Genomic DNA, 22,793 nt, shown 5'->3' with positions numbered 1-22,793 from the left:
TTTGGGGAGGAAAGAGAGCTCTCCTGCTCCCCCTGCTGCTGCTTGCCGCTAGAAGAAGTACTTTCTTTCGCTTCGTACGTTTACAGGCAGCTCAAGCGCTGAGCCTCTCTCAAGTGAGACCACTTCCTGCCTCTTACCCCGTTTTTTCCTCCTTGAGACTGAGGACAATGAGGGGACCCCGACATGGCCTGAGTCCAGGCCCCGATGCCCTCCCCCCAAGGTTGCCTCTAATCGTCAAAGCGTGACCGGATTTTATTGGACTCGCTCAATGGCGATTGGGAAGTTTACACTGGGCCGTCCCGTTCATCACCCACCCCCCTGGACTGCCTGGCCCCCCTGTTGCTGACCGGCTCTCTCCCAGCCCAGAAGCATCCACTCATGCCACCGTCAAACGATGTCACTGCCCCGCACTCCGCACTACCATCTGGAGATGCAGCTGGCCAAGCACGGGCTCAAGCTCAGGCGCATATAAATTGCCCGCCGTCTGCTCTTGCCACCACCGTCAGACCCGGCCCTGCTGCTGCTGAAAAACCACTGCCAAAGTCCCTTGAAAGTGCGACGGGGACGTTGCCGGCTTGGGCCCAATCCAAGATGATCTTCTCTGATTTATATAAATCTGGCAAATTGCCGTTGACCAAACTGCGCTCACCACCGCACCCGCTGCCTACCAATGGCCCGGAATACGACGCAGATCTCGTGAGCAGGGACAAGACGAAACAGAAAGAAGCCGTCAAGAAGTACTTGGCCGCCACGATACGGAGCGACTGGGCCTTTACGTGGCCACCGGCTGTGCAAAGCCCTGGGGTCGACCTTGTTCATGCTGACACCGGCGACAACCCTGTTACGGCACAGGACACGGTGGAGTCACGTGAGCATCCTTCAAGTGGTGACGAAGATTTGGAGGTGGACGAGATCGAATCGGCCGACGATACCGCTTCGGTTTACAGCACTGTCTCCGACGATCCGGCTCATTTCAAAGTCAGGGCTGAATGGACATCAGACCTGTCCGCCGACGACGACGGGCCTGTATCTCCTTCAGCCTACCGGTTCGACTCTCCCGATACTGTGGGATCGGTCATCAAATCGTCCGGTCTAGAGAAGCGTGCCAAAAGGCGCAAGGCGGTGCGGGAGGAAGAATCCTGGAATGCAGGTCTAGCTTGCTTCAACGCACGGCGGGATGCTTGGACTTCGGCTAAAACTGCCCGCGTGAAACCCAAGCCACCAGTCACCCCGATGTCACCGGCAACACGCCGATTGTCTTTCTGGCGCCTGTCCAGCTCTACACCGCCTGTATCACCTACTAATAATGGGGCACCAAACATATCACCGTTATCGCCCACCACTACTCACCATTCTGGAGATTCGACCGCGGTTGCTTCGTCGTCAGATGCTGACTCGAACAAGATTGTCGCAACGAGGTGTGACTCCTCTAGCTATCCCGTGGAAACGCTTCTGCCCATCCCACCACCTCTTCTGCCGCCAGCCAATCCTATGCGTGCCTCTATCACCCCGGCGACCTACCCATCTATATACGATCGCATTGTGGTCCACTCGATGACTCCGGCATGCCCCGTCAATCTCGGTGACGTCCTACGCGCCTGCGTCGCGGGGTGGAAGCGAGATGGTGAGTGGCCGCCTCGGTCAACGGAGGCCCCTACATCTGTGGTCGCCATCAAGAAAAAGAAACGAGAATCCAATGCGTCGCACGCCAGTGCAGGACGGCGAATGAGCTTAGGCTTCCTTGGGCGGAGGGAGAGTGCGACATCGGCCCAACAAAACGCAACGTCGGGAACACAGCACGACGCTAACGGAAACCATGAGGACGGCGCCGGCGCAGGAAAGGGTATTCGGAGGTCGATACAGAAAGTTCTTGGACTAGGCCATGAGAGGAGAAGCAGCGCTGTTGGTGCTAACGGCGTACCTGCTTGAACACCTGTTTGCCCTGTCGAACATGGCGGCGTATGGAAATGCGGAGTCTGTGGTGGTGTTAGGAAGGCGTATCGACTCTTTTGGACGGGTTTCCCCCTGGTTTGAAAATACTTGGATCGGATGCGATGATGATGACGAGGTGATGGTTGGTGCACATTGGTTGTACTTGATTGGACATTTGGGAATATACCCAGCATTTGCAAGGCGTTTTTATTCAACCCCATCAAGACGAGACTATGGTTGTTGGTTACGGGTCTCATCTTTTCCCACTTGTCAGAAATTGAACGGAGTCCAGGATAACGAGAGTGAAAAGGGGAGATGAGGTATATATCTGCTCGACTTTTTCCGTCCGCGCTTCTATTTTGAGCTTCACGATGAATTGGCTAATTGATGATCTGCCTCTGCTTGATGACCATGTTGCTTGATTTACCATGTGGTGATTTATTGTGTGCCTCCGTGAATTATGCTGGGAAGAAACTTTCTGAGGCCCGGTTTGTCAGTCCTGTACGAGTTCTGTGCTGTTCGCAAGCCACATCCTGCATATACTATCTTGGTAAGCGATATACTTGGTCATTTTCCCCATGTCACAAAGCGAAATCGTTCCTGGGCGGACGCGAAACAGGCCTTCACCAGTTAGGGTGTATTCATTATTATTTTACGATCCTGTACTTTCATTTCCCATCAGTTCTATGTATCAGTTTGCCGAGGTGTACGTAAGGAATGCAGGCCAGCTCTCTTTCCATGGCCGATGGGCTTCATTATACATATTTCGTTTCATACATAGGGGTGGGATGCCGAAGAGCTTATTACAGTTTCCACCACGCTTGCGCTCTCCATTCTCTCTCTCTGGCATCACACACTACCCCTTAGTAAACACATACATTGCTGGCCTTCTCACGTGCATTGTCGATCCTAGTATCTCGTGAGGAAACGGCAAAAGCAACTCTCGGCGCATTACCGTGTCAGTACCGAACAGCACAGCACGTCTATGGGACATCTCTTTTCGCCTGCCCTTGCTTAAAACGCCGCGCCACCGACGCCATCTCCCGAGACCTTCGCGAGGCTCTGCTCGCTCAACGTCGACCGGAGCTCCATGACCTTGGCCTCGCGCTCTAGCTTGTCCCAGTGGGCCAGGCTCTTACGGAGCTTCTCCTGCTTCGCGTAAGAATCGATGCGGATCTTCTCCTCCTCTTCCTTGAGCTGGTTGTAGTGCGTTTGCAGCTCCGGCAGTACGCCCGTGTGGAGCGGCAGCTGCGACGGGTCAACCTTGCCGCCGGGTATAATCGGGGGCAAGGAAGCGACAAGCTGCTCGGCGAAGGAGAGGCGCTTGGTAGACAGGTCGGCAGAAGGTCCCTTCGGTGGGTTGAACGGCTTGGGTTGCGATACCGGTGTACTGGGAACAGAAAGGGATGTCTGCGAAGCTCGTGGGCCGGTAGGAATGTTGCTGCTAGCGGCTGTGGCGGAAGCAGGACCGTTGGCCGGAGGTATATTACGACTTTGAATCGTCGTGCCCCAGTTACTACCACGTCCACCGCCTCGCCCAAAGCCACCACCGCGGGGTGCTGCAAAGCCTCGGGGCCCGGAAGGAGGGTTACTTGGACTTGGCATGCCGTGTCGTCCGGAAGGTCCGGCAGGGACTGGCGCTGGCCTAGACTGCGATGCCGAAACTGATTCGCGACGCTGATCCCTTGCATCGCGGCTGTCCCTCATATCACGGCCATTATCTCGGGGGCCAGTAGGAGGCGCCCGATAGCCTGCCGGCCCACGCGGCGGTGATCTCGCAGGAGTTGTGGTGGAATCCGCAGCAGGTGGTCCACGTACGGGGCTACGGTCTCTACCTGGCGCGTGATATGAAGATCGCGACAGCGGCCGAGATGGGAGCGGGGACTGTGGGCGTGAGCGATCATCCGATCGAGCTGAGATGGGATGAGGCGATGTGCGTCTCGAGATGTCTCTGGATTGTATAGCGGATGAAACAGCAGATTCACGAGGAGGCGACTGCCGCCGGCTCGGGGGACCAAATCGATCATCGCGCCGGTCCATGCTAGGGGAACGGCGCCTGAAGTTGTTTGTCCGCGGCCCGGGCGGAGAAGGTCGTCGGCCCGGGCTCCGGCGTTCACGATCTCTCAAGTCGCGGAAATCTCGTCCGCGATCTCTGTCAAGTGGAGAACGGGACCGGCCTCTATATGCCATGTTAGACACCGTATTACGTCCGGCATTTGCAGGAACGAAATCATTGCCGAAGTTAGAAGACTGATGAGCATGACGCTTGTCAGGCGAGTTCTGAGGCCTGCCCAAGGAACCATACTGAGGATCTCTTCGAGGCCCCAAACGATTGTTTGCAAGAGGGAGGTTGTTGGGGTTCACCGACTCTCCCCCACGTCTTCCAAACTGGCAGACGGATGGATGCGGCGAGAGGGCAATGGAATGGCATTGGGGTTTTCACCAGCTACAACCCCAACAGATGGCTCGCGCACCTGCGTAAAGCGAGGCACCGAGGCGGAAGGGGAGAGTTGTGGTATGGAACACGGGGCTGAGGAGAGTTGGGATGTGAACGAATGTTTGCAGGGAAAGAAGCAGGCGGACGTTGAAAGTAAGGATCAGGGTGTTGTGACCTTGCAGAATCATAGACCCGCCTAGGGGATCGTGGTCGATCCCTGTCATCCCTAATGTCCCGTCTGGGTGAGAAACGCCGCGGAGGTGGGCTGCTGCGTCGTAGGGGGCTGCGTCTCTGGGGAGGCGGTGATGGCCTCCTTGCAGGGCTTCTGGTCCTCTCCCTGGGTCGTCTCCAGCTGTCTCCCCCGGCAGCAGGTCTGTCGGCCTCCCGCTCGCGCGACCGATCTCTTCTGAAACGCCCGGGGCTCCTGGAACGTCGGCGTGGTGTTCGGTCCCGGTCCCGGTCCGGGATGTATCTGTCGTTGTCTAAAGCCGGAGGTGTTCTGGCTCGCTCTCGAGGCGGTGGGCTTCTGACGGGCCTGGGAGGTGACCGCGGTCGGCGATCGGGACGCTCGGGGCGCTCCGGGCGCTCTCGATCAGCGCGGTCGTTGAAGGGTCGGTAAGACTCGCCGGCGCCATATCTTGTGACTTCACCATCGTCGTATCTGAAAACAGCCACCCGGTCAGTATTTGGTAGGCAAGCATTGGCAGCAGCCACAAATTCACGTTTCGCGTCCCGACGACCAGTAACCACTGTCATAAGGTCCGTTCGGCAACCGAATGACTTGTTGCCACCGTACATGTATGCCACAATCATAAGAGAAAATGTCGCAGTACGAATTGGCGGCATGCATTCTTGCTTGCAGCATGCGGACTTTGTGACGCCTCTCTCGAATGGTGTAGACAAATTCGCGTCGTCGAAATGGGCAGGACCGCCTTTAATATCCCCATGGCTGGTCGCCATCTCCCGCGTTCCCTCTCTCCGGTTTGGTGTAGATCGCGTCTCGATTAATGGATTGGGATGCATGCGCTTACCTCCTGCTGCGCGAGTCGCGTTCCATGGTTGCTACCTGGCCCTTTTCGGGCTGATTGGGGGTTTTTCGCAGCTCTGGGGAAGCGATCCGGAAGCCTAATTGCAAGTAGAAGAAAAAGAAAAGAATCCACGGGTGTCTCTGGGTTCGGGGCCTGTGGGTGTTGCGTTCGGCAGGTAGGTGATGTTTTGGTGGTGATTGAGGATGCTCTGCTTAGCCGGTCGCCTTGCAGGTAGAATCAATCAATTGACGGATTGCCATCATCGCAACGGGTACATAATTTCTAGACCCACCTTATCGATAAGCTGCACCTGCAGCAACCCCTAACACTTAGGCAGGTACCTGCTGCATGTACCAGCCTGCCAGGGTCCAAGGAGCATACCTGCATGTACCTGGTTCTAAGATGCCTACCTGCTTTAAGTACCTAGGCATCTATCATAGAATTACTCTTCTCTAATGGATGTTTGTCTACATCTAAAGTCAAAGCCTCAGTGCAAACCATCGCACTGAACAAGGACAAGCCAGGGGTGGACCAGCATTTCTTTATAATACAGTGCTGGCTGGATATCTACCTATGTAGTAAACCAATGGCCGAGACCATCTCGGCACCGCAAGCAGCTTCGCCATAACCTGAGGTCATTCATGTAAGAGACGGCGCGCTCAGGCCGTCCGTCACATACTACTGCCCTGCTATAAACCAAAACACCCCTTCGATCTTCCCCGTGTCATCAGAAAAAGATATCCCATCCTCCTCATCCGGCCAAATGCGGATCCGTATCCTCATCCGTCGAGTCATCCCCGGCCTTGTCCGAGGTGACCCTCTCGACAATCCATTCGTGTACTTCGCCGGCATGGGCATGCATCATCTTGTTGAGCCCGGTTTGACTGCTTCTCTTAACACCGCCAAAACGCTTCTTGCTCACTTTCTTGGCCATGTCCGCATCGATCCAGCAGGCGTGGTCGTCGGCAACATAAACAAGCGAGTTGCGTTTGTACCAGCCCGAAAGGTCCTCGTCAACACTCGACTTCACGGGACGCAGGTTGCCCGTGACGAAGTTGATGACTCCGGAAATGCGGTCCTTGCAATCTGTGCCAATCGTTAGTGACTTCATCCTACTGAAAATGCCGCCAGAGGTGACTTACGTCGTTCTGTCAGAAGGAGCTTAACTCCCAGATACGCATTGCCAACACCAACGAGAAAGATGTCTTCCGCCTCCCAGAGTTGAAGGTAATTATCCCAGATGTAATTCATGAGCTCCTTCATCTGTATGCCAAGAGTTCTCTCATCGGCCCCCTGAATGTACGGGTCGGTATCCTCTGGATGTGTGATGTAATGAGGGATATTGGCATCAATGATGCCAAAGTCGTTTTGATGAGCCCATTCGATATAGGAAGTGACACCGTCCATCTATGCACCTGTCAGTTTCTTGCATTCTCGTGACACTCAATAGGACATTTCTTACAACAAACGCGTTGTGTGGGTCGACCTTGTTGTCAATGAGATCTGGCATGGCCACCAGCTCCGGACTATCCACGGTTAGCTTCAGGGAGACGACATTCTCTTGCACCTCGATGCATGAAAAGGCTTACGGATCGTGAATTATCAGGATGATCTTTCTCCTTTCCATTATCCCCGGGGAAATCAGAACCTGGTTTTCAAAAGACTTGAAGAGAGCCTCTCGCTGGATGAACAGCGGGATCAGCCCGCACTTTTCCGCGAGAACCTGTCTTTGATAGCCTCTAATCACATCGTGCAGGCGTGAAGAACCTGGGCCTACCGCAGGAACGTCGATCACACCTTTCCGCATACAATCCCAGTAGGGAGCTTGTGTCGCCTTCACTTTTTGAAGAACCTTATGGGCGTCTTTATCGATACGAGGGAGTGAAATCTTCGGCGGCGGCTCCCCATCAAAGTCCGGGCCACAGAAAGCGCTGACATGGAGATGGCCTTGAGATTATACCCGCCCTCCAAGCAGACGGCAACCTTGCCGCCCGCAAGGGACATGAGCATATGGGTCATGTGTGCGTAGCAGGGCGGAGATACAAAACACCCTCCAAGCTCATCGCCATCAGCGGCGTCAAAGCCAGCAGATATAATGACCATGTCAGGGTCGAATTCTTGCGCAATAGGCATGACAATCTCCTGGAATGCAGCAAGATACTCGCCATCGCCCATGCCTTGGTTGACCCAGCCAATATTCACATTCTTTCCTCGACCCACGCCTTCGCCAACTTGTTCTATGCCTCCGTCTGGTATCTCGGGATTATCGGGCTTTCCAGGGTAGAACTCGCCGTTGGCGTAGACGTGGAGGGATATGTAAAGTACATTGGGGTCGTCGTAGAACATGTTCTGGACGCCGTTGCCATGGTGAACATCCCAATCTAGGATAAGGATCTTGCGACAAGTCTCGGGGAACTCGACCTGGCAGATCCTCGCGGCGATGGGAACATTGTTGAATAGGCAAAATCCCATAGGAGCGTTGTACTCGGCGTGGTGACCCGGTGGCCTGATGATCGCGAGGCCGTTTTGATCTTCCCCGCGGCTACGTTTTTGCAAGTTTCGATGGCTCCGCCTGCTGCCAGTAAAGCGGCCTCAAACGACATGGCACCTACATAGAGGGAGTCTCGGCCCTGATCTAGCTCGCTGCTGATTTTCCGTAGTTCTTGCGTGTCTTTTTGAGACAGATCCTCCACCCAGTCATAGTGTTGAGGTGTATGCATAGTGCATATCTCCTGTCTGGTGGCGTAACGGGCAGGTATCCTCCACATGTACTTGGTTGGGGTATTTCTCAGAATGTCCTGCAGGTCAGTATCAGGACCATTGTACACGAGTCCTGCCTTCTTGAGCATCTTCATGATCTCTTCTATGCGTCTTGGGTCCTCGGGGTGATGAGGCGATGGTCCGAAATCGGCATTCGCATGGAGTTTCATGCGCGGATCGTAGCAACAGCCTGTTGGAAGAAGGGCCCTTCTAGTCATGTTGTTCCTCAAAAAGGCGTCTTCATCAATGCGCATTTCATATTCGTCAATCTCAAGATCCGACTCCCCATCAAAGGCTGCGCGGTTGCTCCCATTCTCGCCGCGCATGTAATTCTCATGATCACCCAGGCCGTTTGGGACGTCAAGCATGACATGGTCTGCGCCTTCGGAGGCGCCATGTCCTTGATCCATGATGCACTGGTATCAATACCATATGTGCACAAGTACCGAGAGGATGCCAGGGTGCACTCAGAGATGGGTTTTCCGTTGAAGAGGGTCTCTTGCTCCGGCGGGCAAAGACGTCCCAGTAGTGATTGTCCTAGCAGCCTTGCACACCGGGTGGGGTGAGAATTCCAAGTCAAAGACCAATAATCTGAATTCTTCAACAATGGTGTTCAGAGGCCTCCCCACGATAGATACTTCGTATGGATACGTTGGTATCTCTGTATGTTCAAATCAGCCAAGAGTTCGTGCCAGTGGTGTATGCTTTATATGTAGGCAGGGAGTTATGTGGGCAAGACTGGAGCAACCAGGTCTTCAGGTGAGCAGCCTTCGTCATGAGGTGGTACCAGTCTGCGAGCCTCGGCAGGATACGGAGGCAGGCATGATCAACCGGAATTCCCAAGGCACAAACTCGAGGAGGTGCGAGTTTGGGCTGGTAAGTAACCCTTCTTCTCAAGCGAGGAAGGAACAGAATTTGCAAACAAGGCCGAGTGACGGGTTAAGTACCCTTTTAACATACCTAAGTAGAACGCTGGCCTGGAACGGGGCTCTGGGTAGTGTGAGGTGTGTGGACAGCGGCTTTTGGGACAAGGAACGGCGGATGATCTCTTGACGAGTTAAAAGTCCATGCTGCCACCCGTAGCGGCCGTCGCGCGACTCAAGATGAGAGGGTGCTGGGTGGTCAAATCCCGTCACGTCAGATGGTACTGACTGTTTGGTTGCCAGAAGCGACGATTCTGGTCACGCCAGCGCTTGCGTTGCGTCGCAGGTGATTATTATCTGATGCGATATGTGTTGAAGGAGTTACAGCAGGGTGCATGGACGAGACGCGCAGGAGAAGGCCACTAGCTAGCCTTGTAGTTTAGGTACTTGAGCCGCCCCCGGAGGCCCTCGGGATTGGCTCAACCAAAGACCCGATTAAATTACAATGAGACTGTCTGTCTGTACACCATGGCACTCGAACCTCGCCAACTGCATCAGAAGAAAATAACAGGCTCAAATCCATTGAAAGAGCTTCTGATTGAGGAAGTTGGCATTCTATTTAAAATGTAGGTAATTGTGGCAAATGGCCAAGCTGGAACTCGACGATCTGATCGGCTACGTATTGCAAGGAAACTTTTGGTTGGATTGCACTAACACAGGTTTTAGATACTTCAGAATGGGAAGCCTAGCCCTATGCAACAATTCACGAGCCTACGCCTGCTAGAATGATGGCGGGCGTTTTGCATCTCGATGAACCTAGCATTCGTGCGCATCGTCGCCATAGGGAACCGGATGCGTAGATTCAGGCGGATACATCGCGATCTCCTGCTTGGACAGCGGCGGGTTCCCAGTCGGCCAAGCATCCGTCCTGAATGTGTCGTCCTCGCCCACGTAACTTTCTTCATCCAAGATGCCGCTGGAAGGGAGCTCATCGATGATGTAGCACTGGAGTAGCAGCCGCTCTTGTAGCACAGCATCAATGGTCGCAGACAACACCTCCTGGTCGGCGCTCAAGTGTTGCTGCAGGCATTGGGCCATCTGCATAATGCCCACCCTGTTGGTCCGGGGACGTTTCTCCAAGATGGTTTTGAGGCTCCCGGGATTCATCTTCATCAGTGTGCGGACAATGTTATTGCTCCGGCCCTCGTAGTATCCCCAGGGCATGTTGTATTCCTGCAAATTGTCAGCATATCTGACCAGAAATTAACACTCACGTGGAGTAGTACAGCCACTTACCTCTGGTCCCATGTCTGTGCAAATATCACGACGGACAGCACTCTCGATGATGGCCCAGAGGCTATCAAGTTCGCGAATCTCGATGGTGCTCAGGCGTCGGATATGGTGCAGACGGTCATCCGTCTGCCATAACTTGGGCATGTAAGGATAACGGGCCCACTGGTTATGGAAGCAGTCGGCAAATAGCCACCATGTCGAGATGGCTTTCCGCAGCCTTGTCTCCTCGCTGGCTTTGAGGCACCGGCTGTCCTCGGGGTTTTGATGCCACCGCAAGCGAGGAAACTCTTCCACCCACCAGTCGATGGCTTTGACTATATTCCAGACGGCTGACAGATCTCGAAGCCCAAACTCAATCTTTCGGGGACAGATGAGTTGTCCCTCGTGGAACGAAACAGGGAACCGGGTGAAATGGATGATCTTGCCATCCTCTCGATTTGGATTAAAATAAATGTTCCGGGGATACAGCATGGCATGAGTAAAGTCGATCTTGCCAAGAGTATGAGTGTAGAGAATCGCCTCAAACTCAGGTTGGCCGAGAAGCCACATTGGTCATGAGAGTGACTTGGTTCTCCTTGAAGATTTCGCAGTGACGTCTGTTCGTCATGGCAAAGTTGGTAAGATCTCGAACCCCCATCCGTTTCATGACATTCAGTAGTATCTCCGAGGGCATCCCCGTGAAGAGATAGAACGCTTGCCCAGCCATAGTTGCAGTCTCTCCGATATGGGACATTCTGGCTAGGTAGGTAAGTATTAGATCTCGGAACGCTGATGAGGACTGTGGAAATAAGATCTACCTACGATATATAGTGGTTGTAATTTGTTAATATATTAACTCTTGTCTCATGTACCTATGAGAATGACACCCGCTCGAAAGATATTGCAGATCACACTTGCTCAGCCAGTGGTGTCTCTGCCGGGTGTCACTCACTTCTCTCGGGCCCAAGTTTGAGCCTTAGCTGGCCACCCTTTGTGAGGACACGTCGGGAGTCCCAAGTGAACTGTGGGAGATGCCAAACTCCTTGGTCGAATGGATTGCAGTTTTAAAGCAGAGTTGAACACTGCCAAGACGTGCAAGCCACACACAATCGGCCAAGGGGCTTCAACACTTGAATAACTCAATCAATAATAACCCCTCCGTTGGGGCTATCCAAGTAAGTGTGGCCAGTGCACAAAGACATATCCGGCTCGGAAGTTATAGGTGCCACTGAAGCACTTGCGGAATCTCGTGTTGCCATGGTTTGGTGGTTGGGGGAAGAAGGAAGGCAAAGACCAGACGCGACCAAGTTGAGTCACGCACCTTGTAGCGGTCGGTGGAAGTGACGTTCGCCTGCCGGAACATTTTAGTACCCATTCGCCGGTGCCTTACAACTTGGCTTCTTGGGTGGTGGTATGGTCCAAGCGCCCCGGCTGCCATTCTTAGTAAGCTTGGTAAGTAACCTCATCAGTCGTTACTGGATACATCCTACCTACACGTTCTTCCAAACAATGTTCCCAGGAATTTGCCCAATGATTTGTTTGATTCTTGGTTCTCGTGAAAAGTACATAGACATGGACGGAGAACAAGTGACAAGTAACATATTCTTGGCACCAACTCAAAGCACTTACACAGTCCTGAGGTATCCATCTGCAGCCATTGAATATACATTTGTGACAGGGAACACGTGAATCCCCGTCTAAACGCCAAACGCCATTTCCATTTGTGTAATCGTTTAGGCAAACAATTCTCTGGAGTCCAGAGCATCGGTGGGCATCTTCTTGCCTCCGTGAGTCCGTAAACCCAGGTCACCCTTCTTAGCCAGTCTCTCCACAAACTGCTCGGACCTAGCATTGTGCTTGCCCGCTTGCTGCCTCCGCAGATCAGCTCGGACCTGGTTAGGGAGATGAACTCCCTTGTTCTCGTAGATAATAGGTCCGCCAAAGGAACCTTCCTGCCAGGTTTGTTAGTTCGGTTATCATGGGCTTGTAAGACCCGACTTACTTGGCTGTATAGATATTAGTTTAGCCAAATAAATAAATGATGGATTAGGGGAAGAGAGGAACTGACATTACCACCGGGGTGAGCGTTACTCTAGGTCCCACCTCTAGAAGGTTGATGTCCGTCTCTTTGGTTCGGTTCTTGGAAGATGTCTTCTCTGTCTCGCCGTCTTCTCCGGTCTGGGCCTTGGCTTCAGTTTCGTTTATCTGGTAAACCCTGATCCAGATCTTGCCATCCGCAATGCTGAACGCCATAACGTGATCAATGAAAGGCTTGCTCTTTCTGGCACCCTCGGGAACACCGAAAGTCTGCAGGAAAAGCTGCTTGATGACTTTGAGGTAGGGCTCCTTGTCGAATGCAGCATCGAAGGAAAGTACCTAATCGGGTAGTTTGGTCAATAAATTAGGTTGCCACAACAACACCAAACCCCAAAAACGCCACAACACCACAACAAAAAGAAGGAAGTTTTCACACACCGGACGGCTTCCCTTCAATGCATTTCCGACAAAATGGAGCTGTTTGGCATTGATTAGTAATAGAACAGCATCACAGGCTCGGGGATCAGCTCACCTCCTCCATCGTGTGCATGTTCTGGCAGTGGAACTTGACGGTCGGTCCGTTGGGGACTCGGGACAACCACATGTACTATGGTGACAGTCAGAGTCTGCTCACGGATAAGGTGTGATTTGTTTTGGCTCACAAGATCCTGGCCTTTTCGAGCTTCGAAGTAAAGCAGGTTGTTGCAGTTTGACATCTCAGCCAGCTCGCAAAGTTCTGTCGAGCCCAATGTCAGTTCCCAATATCATTCCATGCAGTCCAGCCGGAGCGTGTGGGCGAGTCGTACCGTAGAGCTTTCCCTTATTATCCCACTTCACATCACGCTTCGAGTGCGGCATCATGGAATGGAGGTCATTGATCAAATGACGGTGTCGATAGGTTACGCCGCGACTGGGCACGATGAGCACGCGGCTCTTCTGCTTGCGAGCAGGTCCATTGGCAGAGGCTGCGTCTCCCTTCTCGCTGCCGTTCAGTGACTTGTATGCTCCACCCATGATGTCCCTTTCGTGTTCGAGGAAAATCCCAATTTGGCGATCCAGTGGTTTGCAAAAGAGCCTTTCAATGCGACTAAATCTCAGTGTTGCCGCTGAGATCTTCTTGTGCAGAAAGAAATGAAGGTAGGTGGTGGTGCTGAAGTGAGAATAGCTATCGCAAGTCCGATGCGCGCGCCACCAAAAATTGCAGTACTACCTGAGAGGCTCCAATGCCGCCTGGAACTTTTTTTTGGCGATAAAGATAAGGATAAGGATAAGATTATCGAGAATTGTGGCTCCCCTGCTGCACAAGTACCTAAGTGGGTGGTAGTGGCGGTGTGGTGTAGCATGCGGGGCTACGATGCCCAAATATCCACTGCTTTGGAACATCCTCCTATCCGCAGGCAAGAAAGGGGACACAGCAAAATTGAACTCGTGTCGTCTCCGGCAGTTTGGTCTACAGGTCATGTTTACCTTGCCGTGGCGGGACAGGAGGGCCATGCCGTCCGAAGGTGCGCTGTGAAATACAGCGGTTTGCAGAGGTATGCGGACTTGGTCTGCTTTACTCACGTAGATTCATGTTTCCCGACTTCTATTACCTGGTATTGTTGGTCAAGAAAACTGTAAGCTTGTCAGATCAGAGCCTAGAAGCCTAGGGCGGTTTTGTAGGAACTACACTTGGTTCACTGGATAGTAGAGAGGCGATGTGCCGGTGCATAATGAACGTCTCTTCATGTCAGCTCGTGAACTCAGCAAGCAGATTAATTACTTAAGAAAACGGGAAAGCTCCAGCCTTGCTTCTACAGGAGGAAAGTAACAAAATCAATTCCTGGCCCATTTACTTCGTGCCATAAAGCCATCCCGGACATATGCGACGCCATTATCATCATACCATTCCTATGACCATAGCATCCCAGGGACATTACGAGATACGGTCCACACAGCATCTTAACAGCACTTTCCTGCATTTGCGCTATCGCCGTCGGCAGGCTTGCTGATTTCGAGTTTCTGGCCAGCGTTGATGGTAGGGCCGCCGGCGGAGTCGTTGTCGAGTGCCTTACTCGAGACGATACGGTAGATCTCTGTAGAAGCATTGCATTAGCTCAGCCCGTGGGTGGGATTGCGTGTTTCGCTCTCGCGCTGTACGAAACTTGGCAAAAGCTGGATGTGATGAACGTACCGGTCAGAATGTTCTGGAAAGCCAACTCGACATTGCTCGCATCCAAAGCAGAGGTCTCAATGAATGAGAGGTGGTTGTCGCCTGTTGGGCCGAAGTCAGCATGTGAGCGGGAAGCTCCCAGTAATCTGGGAGCCTGATGACGATTTAGTACATACTGGCAAATTGCTTGGCTTCTTCCGTGGGAACTGCGCGCAGGTGTCGCAAATCGCTCTTGTTTCCGACCAGCATGATGACAATGTTAGCATCGGCGTGGTCCCTCAGCTCCTTCAGCCATCGTGTGACATTCTCGTAGGTCTGGTGCTTGCTGATGTCGTATACAAGCAGCGCACCAACAGCACCCCGGTAGTAGGCTGAAGTGATGGCGCGGTATCGCTCTTGACCAGCAGTATCCCAGATTTGCGCCTTGATGGTCTTGGAATCGACCTGGATGGACCGCGTAGCGAATTCGACACCGATTGTCGACTTGGAGTCCAGGTTGAACTCGTTGCGGGTGAATCGACTAAGCAGGTTGGACTTTCCGACGCCCGAGTCTCCGATCAGGACCACTGTAAACAAGAATCAAAAGAGATCAGTAAGCTGCTGCATCAGAGGAGGCGAATCGCGGAGGCATGTCGAAGGGATGCACCTTTGAAGAGAAACTGCGAATGTCATTGTTAGCGACATGTGTCTACATGGTGGTGGGGGGATCTCGACAGCGGCGAGCAGAGGCGTATTGGGGGATGAGGGGTAATGGGACATGAGAGAAGGCGGCTCACATCATATTCGTCGTTGGCCATGATGGGCAATCAGCTGTCGATATCGTGCAGTTCTGGTACCGTTGTTGAAAAGAGGAAGTGGGAGCGGAAGTGGGAGTAGAATGCGGTGACGTTCTCAGGGGACCGGATATTGAATGAATATGCGGGTCGCGTTTGGTTTGGGGGTGTGGTGTCCGGAGCGGTAGTCGTCGTTTCAATCGACCAGTTTCAATCAACAAATGCGTGCCTAGACCAAGTTTGGTGTTTGTTTAGGCAGGTTGGGCCGAGCAGCAGTAGGTAGGGGAGCAGGGCAGACAGTAGAAGCAGCAGCAGCAGCAGTAGTGGTGGTAGTGCAGGTGGTATTAATGGAGGCAGAAGAAGCAGTGGGTGCCAATAGAAGTAAGGCAGCCGTTAGCTGGCTAGTGGTCAGGCAGGCAGGTAGGTGATAATAAAGAAACAAAACAGAACAGCCAGCCTCGGATCAAATGCAGTGCAGGAGCAGAGCTACAACCCTACATTATGTACCCGACCATGGCAACTAACGCAAAGGGGGTCATGGGCAGGATCAATCAATCCATCGGTTTGATTTGGCTGCAAGGAGCTGGCTGTCCCAAGCAACCAGATCAGTGTTATGTACATCAAATGTAGGTCAAGTTCCTGAATGCACATGCGTCCATGTAGCCAGCATGGGCACACCGAGCAGCACCATCTGGAGTCATATCCCATATCCCCCTCCCCTCCCCTCCCTACATGCCTATGTAGGCAGGTAGGCATGTACTATTTGATGATCTATTGTCAAATCGATTCATGACCGACATTGTAGGTCAACACCAACATTGTTTACCTACCTATCTAGGTAGCTATCACTCGTAACTGTGATTCACTTCAATGTTGTTGATTATAATTGTGACTATTTCTGAACCTAACTAACAACAAACCAGTGACGCAGCATTAACGATCACTACGTACATAACGAATGCACTTGGGTACTCGTCAACGGTCATGGACGCTTGCATGTACCTACTCCCTGGAAGGCATCTAATTGCATTGCGCATTGGCGACAGGTGAGGGGCACTTACAATCTGTTTTGCTTACACGTCAACCACTGAAGCAATATTTATTTGGGGCGGGCGGTCCACTATCTAACGTGCATCATACGCTAAAGTAAGTACCTGCTTCTGACGGGTGAGTAAACAGAGGCAGAAGCTAGACTTCAGCCCCTATATCAAGGACGACAACACATATGCGGTGAAGCTTAAATCAAAGACCCGGAAAATTACGAGGGCATGGATCGCCGCCTCGACTTCTACCTCCTCGGGGGGTGTTTCCGAAGCATGCAAGTGGTGCGGCTGCAAAGCAAATCATTGAGTGTGGATTCCATTGACCTCTCCCAACATCAGACATGGATGATTGAATGCAGTGGCTGAGGGAAAATAGGTAGACTACTGACTAATACCTGGTGATCTATCAGCTACTAAAAGGAGGTCATGTCCATATAAGTATCGAACATTGCCTCCAGCCTTGGGGGCTGAGGGTAGCAGCGACATATCTCGATGTTGATTCGGTAGTTGAGCAGAGCAGCTCGAGGTTTCGTGGGGACTTCACGGCCTCCGGACCAACAGCCTGCCAAACATGGAGAATTTGGCCGTGCACTTACCTTTTCCCCCACGGGCCATTGCAACCAACAGATCACGTGCACCTCTCTGTTTCATATGAAGATGCAAGGCAGCAGCCACTGGATGTGATCTTCCAAGAGTAAGGGTGCAATGACTTGGTCACTGGCAAGCAGTTCCAATCAATCTATTAGGTATACTGTACAAATTATCATAACGTTAGTAACAATGTATGCTAGAAAGCCTATATACCTAGGTAGGTTTGAATTTGTTTTAGAAAAAGAACGCGTCCAGTCACCTTAGGTAATGGAGTTGATGGGGGACTTATCTAGAAGGGGAGCAGGACTGTATGTAACACCTCCCGGGCTTATTATTGACATCCCCCCTCTCAACACATGCCCACCGGTGTCTGTACATACAGAATCACTGCCCATTCTCTGCACGTCTTGATCAATTGGCCATCTTTGTGAAAGGTCGGCGATTGCTCATCAATTGATACAAAACCTTGTCTATTTACCTCGGGAATCCGACACTTGTAGTTGTTTGGACGCGTCACGGTTCTGACCAAAGCTCTTTCCCTTTCATTGCTAGAAATCGTGGGCTTATCTGGAATAACCGACGCATGTTGGTGCCATCATCCAAAACGACACAGGACTGAACAATCGTCTTTAGGTGCTGGAAAACACTAGCGTGCAGCGGAGCCTCTCCAAAAAGTACTTGATCTTCACCACAACTGAACCATTTCGCACCAAGGTCAGTGAAGAGGGAACTTCGACAACTTCAGCATTCACGCCCCATGAGAGTGCCTCTTTCTCTCAACACTGGCTATCGCTCTTTTGCAGCGAGTTAATTGCCATTATCATACAGCATTGACGTATAAGCCTTACTGCAAGCAGGTGGGGGTGTTCTAAGGGCCTCTGTGTTACCGACACTGTCCTATGGCTTTGAAGTTCGTCAAGGTCGACTGGCCAAAGCGTTTTATGAAGGTCGCCAGTCTTGCGCTGCAGCTTCGAACAGGCGGAGGCCTGGTACGCTGGCTGTATTGACCAGCCAAGGTAGAGATAACTGCTACCTACTACTTGTACAAGCTGCTGGGACCTTTATTCTGCCCAAGGCCTACGAGCGTGGTGGCCGTTGGAGTCCTGCTGGCGCCACGCTTCCTTGAAGAACACAAATTGCCAAGAAACTTGTCACGTCTCTAGCCTGAAACGTTTTTTTCTTCATCGCTATTCATGATAGTCCATCTTTCGCTGCTTGGAGCATGATGGCGGCCCTACAGCACGGCGGTCCGTCGTCACTTTTTATGAACCAGAACGATCAAAGAGACGATGATGACATCTCCCTCACCTCGACCGTCGCGGAGGCCAACGATGATGACAAATTATGGACGGTCGATTGCATCCTCTACGAGCGCGAGACGGAGGGCTCCGACCATGAAGGCGAGATGGAGTATTTGATTAAATGGGAAGGTAAGCCAAATACAAACACCAGTACCTTGCGTATAGCGGCCAGAAGCTACTTACGTAGCTCGAGCACCTATGCTGCAGGTACCCGCGCAGTCAAAGCACATATGGCACCCCTGGCCCCCTTTCATCGGCGATTAAGGACACAGATACTAAGACTTCACATGCATAGGATACCCTCTGAATGACTGTACATGGGAGCCAGTCGAGAACTTATCCGAAGGGCTTCTTGAGCAATGGAAGGATCAGAAAGATGAGATCTCGCGTGGCGAACGCCTTCCATTTGATCTCAACGAATATGAAACTGCAATAACAGATGCCATCGAAGCTCATAACGCTAGGCATCTGCGACGGAACGCAAAGCGGCGAAGACTCGGCCAACAACTCACTGCACCGTTTGTCGAGGATTCCGTAGATGGCTCCTCTGCATCTATTTTCAGTAGGGATATCTCGGTATCGAGCGATGAGGCAATGGAGCTTGATGATATTGAGCCCGGACATGCTGAAAAGGTTGCAGTATCTAAACCCATAAAACAGAAGGTCTTCAAGGGAATACCAAATTCGACGGTCGCAGCTGGCAATTCAAGTAAAAGCTCGACACGCCGTCAACCCATTGGATCACTCGCAGACCCAGTCAGGCAAGCCTCAGGCGGCTCATCACAGATGGTGGGCTACCAAGGAACAGCCAGGAGAACGAGCATTGGCGACAAAGATCCCACTCAGTCAGGGGCAGCAAAGAAACCGAGTGCTGGCAACAAGGACTTTGCCCAGCCTGGAATATCCAGGAAACCAAGCATGATTGATAAAACTCAGGCCAAGCCTCGACAACCCATGGCCAAGACTACGAATGTAGCACCCTCCTCCTCAATACTAGCCAAAAAGTTCCAGGCAGTCCGGACGGCACGGCCGGTACCTATACCACCTGCAGACAAACTACCAAAGATACGAAAACGTCGCTCAAGTTTGAAAGAGTCTATGATGGACAGCACCAAGGAGCCTAAATTGTTTAACAGCCATCGCAGAAGGAATGTAGCAAGGAAAAGGGGGCAAGAACTTAACGACAGTGCTCCATTGAATGCCTCTGCCATTCCAGCAAACTTCTTTATAACGAACGACAAGCCCAAGCAGCCGGCTGCTGCCGCGGTAACGGCAGACCAGCCGCCCAGCAAGACGACGGTAGATGATCTGCAGACCAGCGACAAAATTCAATCCCCAACTGCGCCACCAAGTGAGACGAAAAAGCCTCGAAAGTCTGTTCGCTTTACGGAAGATCCGATTTCCGAGGAACCGGCAGAGATAGAAAGTCCATTGACAGCACCCGAATCTGCTATCCCAGTCAGTGACACCACCAAAGCGCCGAAGAAGAAACTGTCTCTAGCTGCGTATCAGGAGCGATCCGGCAAGCAGGCTGTGGCAAAGACGACTTTCTTCGGGCCTGAAGGATCTCGCTGCGTTCGGATTCTACTCAATGGCATCACAAGGGCCCGCCTTCCATGGCTGAAATCGTTCATGGATGACACAACACTACAGTTTCGTATGGTCTGTGTAGCGGAAGATTTACTCAATACGCCTGAGCCATTCTACGAAACACATAATAAACTGGCAAGTGGCACTGTGGATTGCCCGGAACCCGAGCACATGCCAGCACTAGAGGTGGTAGGCAACAACCTTCGTCGCACTCAATCAGCTTTCTATTTGGCGCGTCAGGAGTACTCCAATACTCATTTACCCAAGCCAATGCGATGCTTGGGCTAGTTTATCGGACCCAGCAAGCCCTTCACCTACATCTCTGAACCACGTCATATTCCAACCCACAGAGCCTATTGACCTGGGACTGTATCGTCCACTGGTCTCATCAGATGAATACCATGATGGTCCAGGATCTGCGGATGCCGATGTCTGTCTGAAGGTGATGAATGAACTCATCGATGTCGACCCTGAAGCTTTACGTTCCAAACCAGACTACTACCTTATCCACCATGAGTCGGAGCGGTTTCTCTTTCAGATGGTGGCACTCTGGCTCCGAAGCCTAGTGCCCGAGTGCCGCATCTTTACCACTAGCTGGGAAGGGAGTTGGACCAAGTTTACCCAAGAAGGGAATAAAGATAGCACCGTGATAATTCATGATCCTGTTATGAAAAGTCTAAGGAAAATCCCTAGGCTGTGGGACTCGCTTAGCTACGGCGGCCACAACCTTTGGCATCTGGCTTTATCCGGGCATGAATCTGCGTTGAGTGCCGGGGAGTCCAGGGCATGCTCGAAAAGAGCCCTTCTATGGCACTACCATATCTGAAGCTGACACCTCTCTTTCCCTACGGCTGTGCAATCTTAATCACCCCGAGCTTCGCCGTTTCCGAACCTGCAGAGCTTTGTAGGCTCTTGGCGTGGTTCAAGGAAAAGAGTAAAGTTGCGCCATACGTTCTTGTCGGCTGTGCGAATTTCCCCGACTATCTACGTGGGCTGGTCTTGGACAAAGCTCGTGAAGCCGATCAGCTCAAGCGTACCCAGTCGAGCGACGTGTTTCTCGACAAAGACCTCGCGGCAAAAGGTTTGTCACGAGACGATCTTAAAGATCGAATACACGCTTGGGAGTTCGTATGCGACCTTGTGAGTGTGTGGGCGAATTTAAAGAGTTCTCACTGGAAGAGGCTCCAGAGGACATTTGCAAGACAGTGTGGGCAAGTGAACACATCGACCCCAATGATGAACAGAGCCTTGTCAACTGGTTCGCGTGGTGGTCAACGACACGCCTTGCCAGGTACAGGAAATTCCACGTTATCGGGTCCAGGGCTAGAGGCATTGCGAAAGCCCGCAGGACCGTTCAAATCCCCAACTACGCCCCTCAAACAGTCGGCGATCCTGATGTAGCTTTTGCTCGCTTCCTTCGTGCACAGCAAGAGCTATCATCTGACACTGCAAGTGGGTTTGGCGAATTGACGACACCATATGTCTTCCAAAGCACGATGTTCCGCAACGACCAAGCCGCCGAGTTGAAGTCCTGGATCTCGCATATAAATAGCTACCAGAAGGCCTCTTGGGTCAAGCTTTATATGGACCCGGTCTCATGGATAGACGTGCGCATGGCAGATGCCTTCGAAGACCCGAGGTGCGAATATGCCACCTTTACGAACTGGTTCTGCTCGATACCCAAGTTTTGGAAAAGCGTCAATACTCTGATGGGCCTATTCTACACGATAGATACCGACTGGACTGGTGAGGCGAATGCTGCAAGTACTGGTCGACATCCGTGGATCGCGATATATCGCCCAGTCAACCCACATTATTTCGACAAGCCATACAAGGAGATGGAACTCTTCCTTTGGGATTGCGGATTTCCGGAACGATCGCGTGGGTCATCATCAAGTGGACCTCCTCTCCTGCCCATGCAAAGGCGGTTGATCGAGTTCATACGAGAGGAAGCATCCAAAAGATTCCCGGAGCACTTTCTCGGCAGAGTCTGGCTTGGTGATTTCCCTCTCCCAGACACGCCAGATCCACCTCATCCCATTGATGTCACTTGTCATGCAGTTGACCATCTAGTCAAGCACACGTATGACCTTCTACCCCCTTTCGACGCTAAGTTGTCTGAAAGGGGCTGGATACGGGTGCGGGAAGACGTGTATAACCCTGGGTAGGATCGGCAGACAGCAGAAAACAGGAGGCCGACCAATTTCCCAAGGCGGTGGGAGACTTGGATCAGCCGGAGCGGATGATTATCCACGCACCGCAGGAAATAAACAGGGACCGTCACGCTGTCGCAACGCACTCTACGACGAAGCGCTGCAGGCGCGCAGGGTGAACCCAAGGGCTGCGAACTTGGACTACCAATACCAGCCGACGCTGGAGTGGTACCATGCCCTCAAGGAGGAGGGTCGCAGCTACAACTACATCAGCGTTGATAGTTGGGACAAGACACTCGACGACCTCATGGGAAGGCCATGATTGCTGTTGAGTTGGCAGTCGGATCCGTCGTGGATTTCCTGGCGATTAGGGACGAGGCATTCTGGTCAAGTACGGATTTATGTGTTTACGAGTATAATATACTAGGTGGCTTCAGAGGAGGCCAAGTTCTAGGGCGGGAAAGCCCATGAGGCTGAGTAGCGTGCGTACGATACCCAAATAGGAGACAGCATGGTAGCGGACGCATATGATGTCCCTGCGAGTTTTAGTTCTCATTCTGGAGTGCAGCCAGCAGCCGCACTGAATGCATTGTTCAGCCGTGTTATTCGGGGCTGTGGAGATATAGCCAGTTCAGCTCACTTTGGCCATGAGAAATTGACGAGAAATAGATAATATGTCTTGGAAACCAAGGAGACTATCGATACGCCTTGTCTTGCTGTAGTGACACCGATGGTAAATTCCGGGCTCATCTCCGTGAAGGGTGCGGCAATTGGTGTCCTTGCTGCGTCCGGCCCCACTATCACTTCAATCACACCATCGAGTCTCACCTGGGCGATAGATAAGCAAGGGAACAAGGGCTC

The 22,793-nt window shown here is 52.3% G+C and overlaps 7 protein-coding genes across 7 annotated transcripts; 2 read left to right on the top strand and 5 right to left on the bottom strand.

Moving 5' to 3' along the window:
* Positions 1-591: 591 nt before the first annotated feature.
* On the top strand, positions 592-1,929 carry PG997_001425 (uncharacterized protein; the record flags this gene model as incomplete). Its single annotated transcript, XM_066805740.1, has 1 exon — positions 592-1,929. One exon carries the CDS (start codon positions 592-594, stop codon positions 1,927-1,929), a length of 1,338 nt encoding a protein of 445 aa, XP_066675513.1.
* A 1,017-nt stretch (positions 1,930-2,946) lies between these two features.
* On the bottom strand, positions 2,947-5,426 carry PG997_001424 (serine/arginine repetitive matrix protein 1; the record flags this gene model as incomplete). The annotated part of the gene is made up of 3 exons (XM_066805739.1): positions 2,947-4,219; positions 4,407-5,345; positions 5,401-5,426. 3 exons carry the CDS (start codon positions 5,424-5,426, stop codon positions 2,947-2,949), a joined length of 2,238 nt encoding a protein of 745 aa, XP_066675512.1.
* Positions 5,427-6,148: 722 nt separating this feature from the next.
* PG997_001423 (histone deacetylase A) lies at positions 6,149-8,567 on the bottom strand (the record flags this gene model as incomplete). The annotated part of the gene is made up of 6 exons (XM_066805738.1): positions 6,149-6,483; positions 6,540-6,804; positions 6,860-6,923; positions 6,987-7,136; positions 7,334-7,939; positions 7,996-8,567. 6 exons carry the CDS (start codon positions 8,565-8,567, stop codon positions 6,149-6,151), a joined length of 1,992 nt encoding a protein of 663 aa, XP_066675511.1.
* Positions 8,568-9,836: 1,269 nt separating this feature from the next.
* On the bottom strand, positions 9,837-11,046 carry PG997_001422 (uncharacterized protein; the record flags this gene model as incomplete). The annotated part of the gene is made up of 3 exons (XM_066805737.1): positions 9,837-10,253; positions 10,317-10,802; positions 10,861-11,046. 3 exons carry the CDS (start codon positions 11,044-11,046, stop codon positions 9,837-9,839), a joined length of 1,089 nt encoding a protein of 362 aa, XP_066675510.1.
* A 979-nt stretch (positions 11,047-12,025) lies between these two features.
* PG997_001421 (ribosome biogenesis protein BRX1) lies at positions 12,026-13,343 on the bottom strand (the record flags this gene model as incomplete). The annotated part of the gene is made up of 6 exons (XM_066805736.1): positions 12,026-12,244; positions 12,366-12,668; positions 12,768-12,806; positions 12,862-12,936; positions 12,992-13,065; positions 13,136-13,343. The coding sequence occupies 6 exons, from the start codon at positions 13,341-13,343 to the stop codon at positions 12,026-12,028; spliced, it is 918 nt and encodes a 305-aa protein (XP_066675509.1).
* Positions 13,344-14,270: 927 nt separating this feature from the next.
* On the bottom strand, positions 14,271-15,278 carry PG997_001420 (Rab GTPase ypt31; the record flags this gene model as incomplete). The annotated part of the gene is made up of 5 exons (XM_066805735.1): positions 14,271-14,404; positions 14,503-14,583; positions 14,658-15,047; positions 15,128-15,140; positions 15,258-15,278. 5 exons carry the CDS (start codon positions 15,276-15,278, stop codon positions 14,271-14,273), a joined length of 639 nt encoding a protein of 212 aa, XP_066675508.1.
* Positions 15,279-18,113: 2,835 nt separating this feature from the next.
* PG997_001419 (uncharacterized protein) lies at positions 18,114-22,254 on the top strand (the record flags this gene model as incomplete). Its single annotated transcript, XM_066805734.1, has 6 exons — positions 18,114-18,318; positions 18,485-20,021; positions 20,068-20,443; positions 20,563-20,923; positions 20,968-21,862; positions 21,948-22,254. 6 exons carry the CDS (start codon positions 18,114-18,116, stop codon positions 22,252-22,254), a joined length of 3,681 nt encoding a protein of 1,226 aa, XP_066675507.1.
* Positions 22,255-22,793: the final 539 nt, after the last annotated feature.

Source organism: Apiospora hydei, assembly GCF_038363865.1.
Source record: "Apiospora hydei strain CBS 114990 chromosome Unknown utg000002l_segment0_segment0, whole genome shotgun sequence".
NCBI classification, from domain to species: Eukaryota; Fungi; Ascomycota; class Sordariomycetes; order Amphisphaeriales; family Apiosporaceae; genus Apiospora; species Apiospora hydei.
This window is presented reverse-complemented; position numbering and strand designations above follow the sequence as displayed.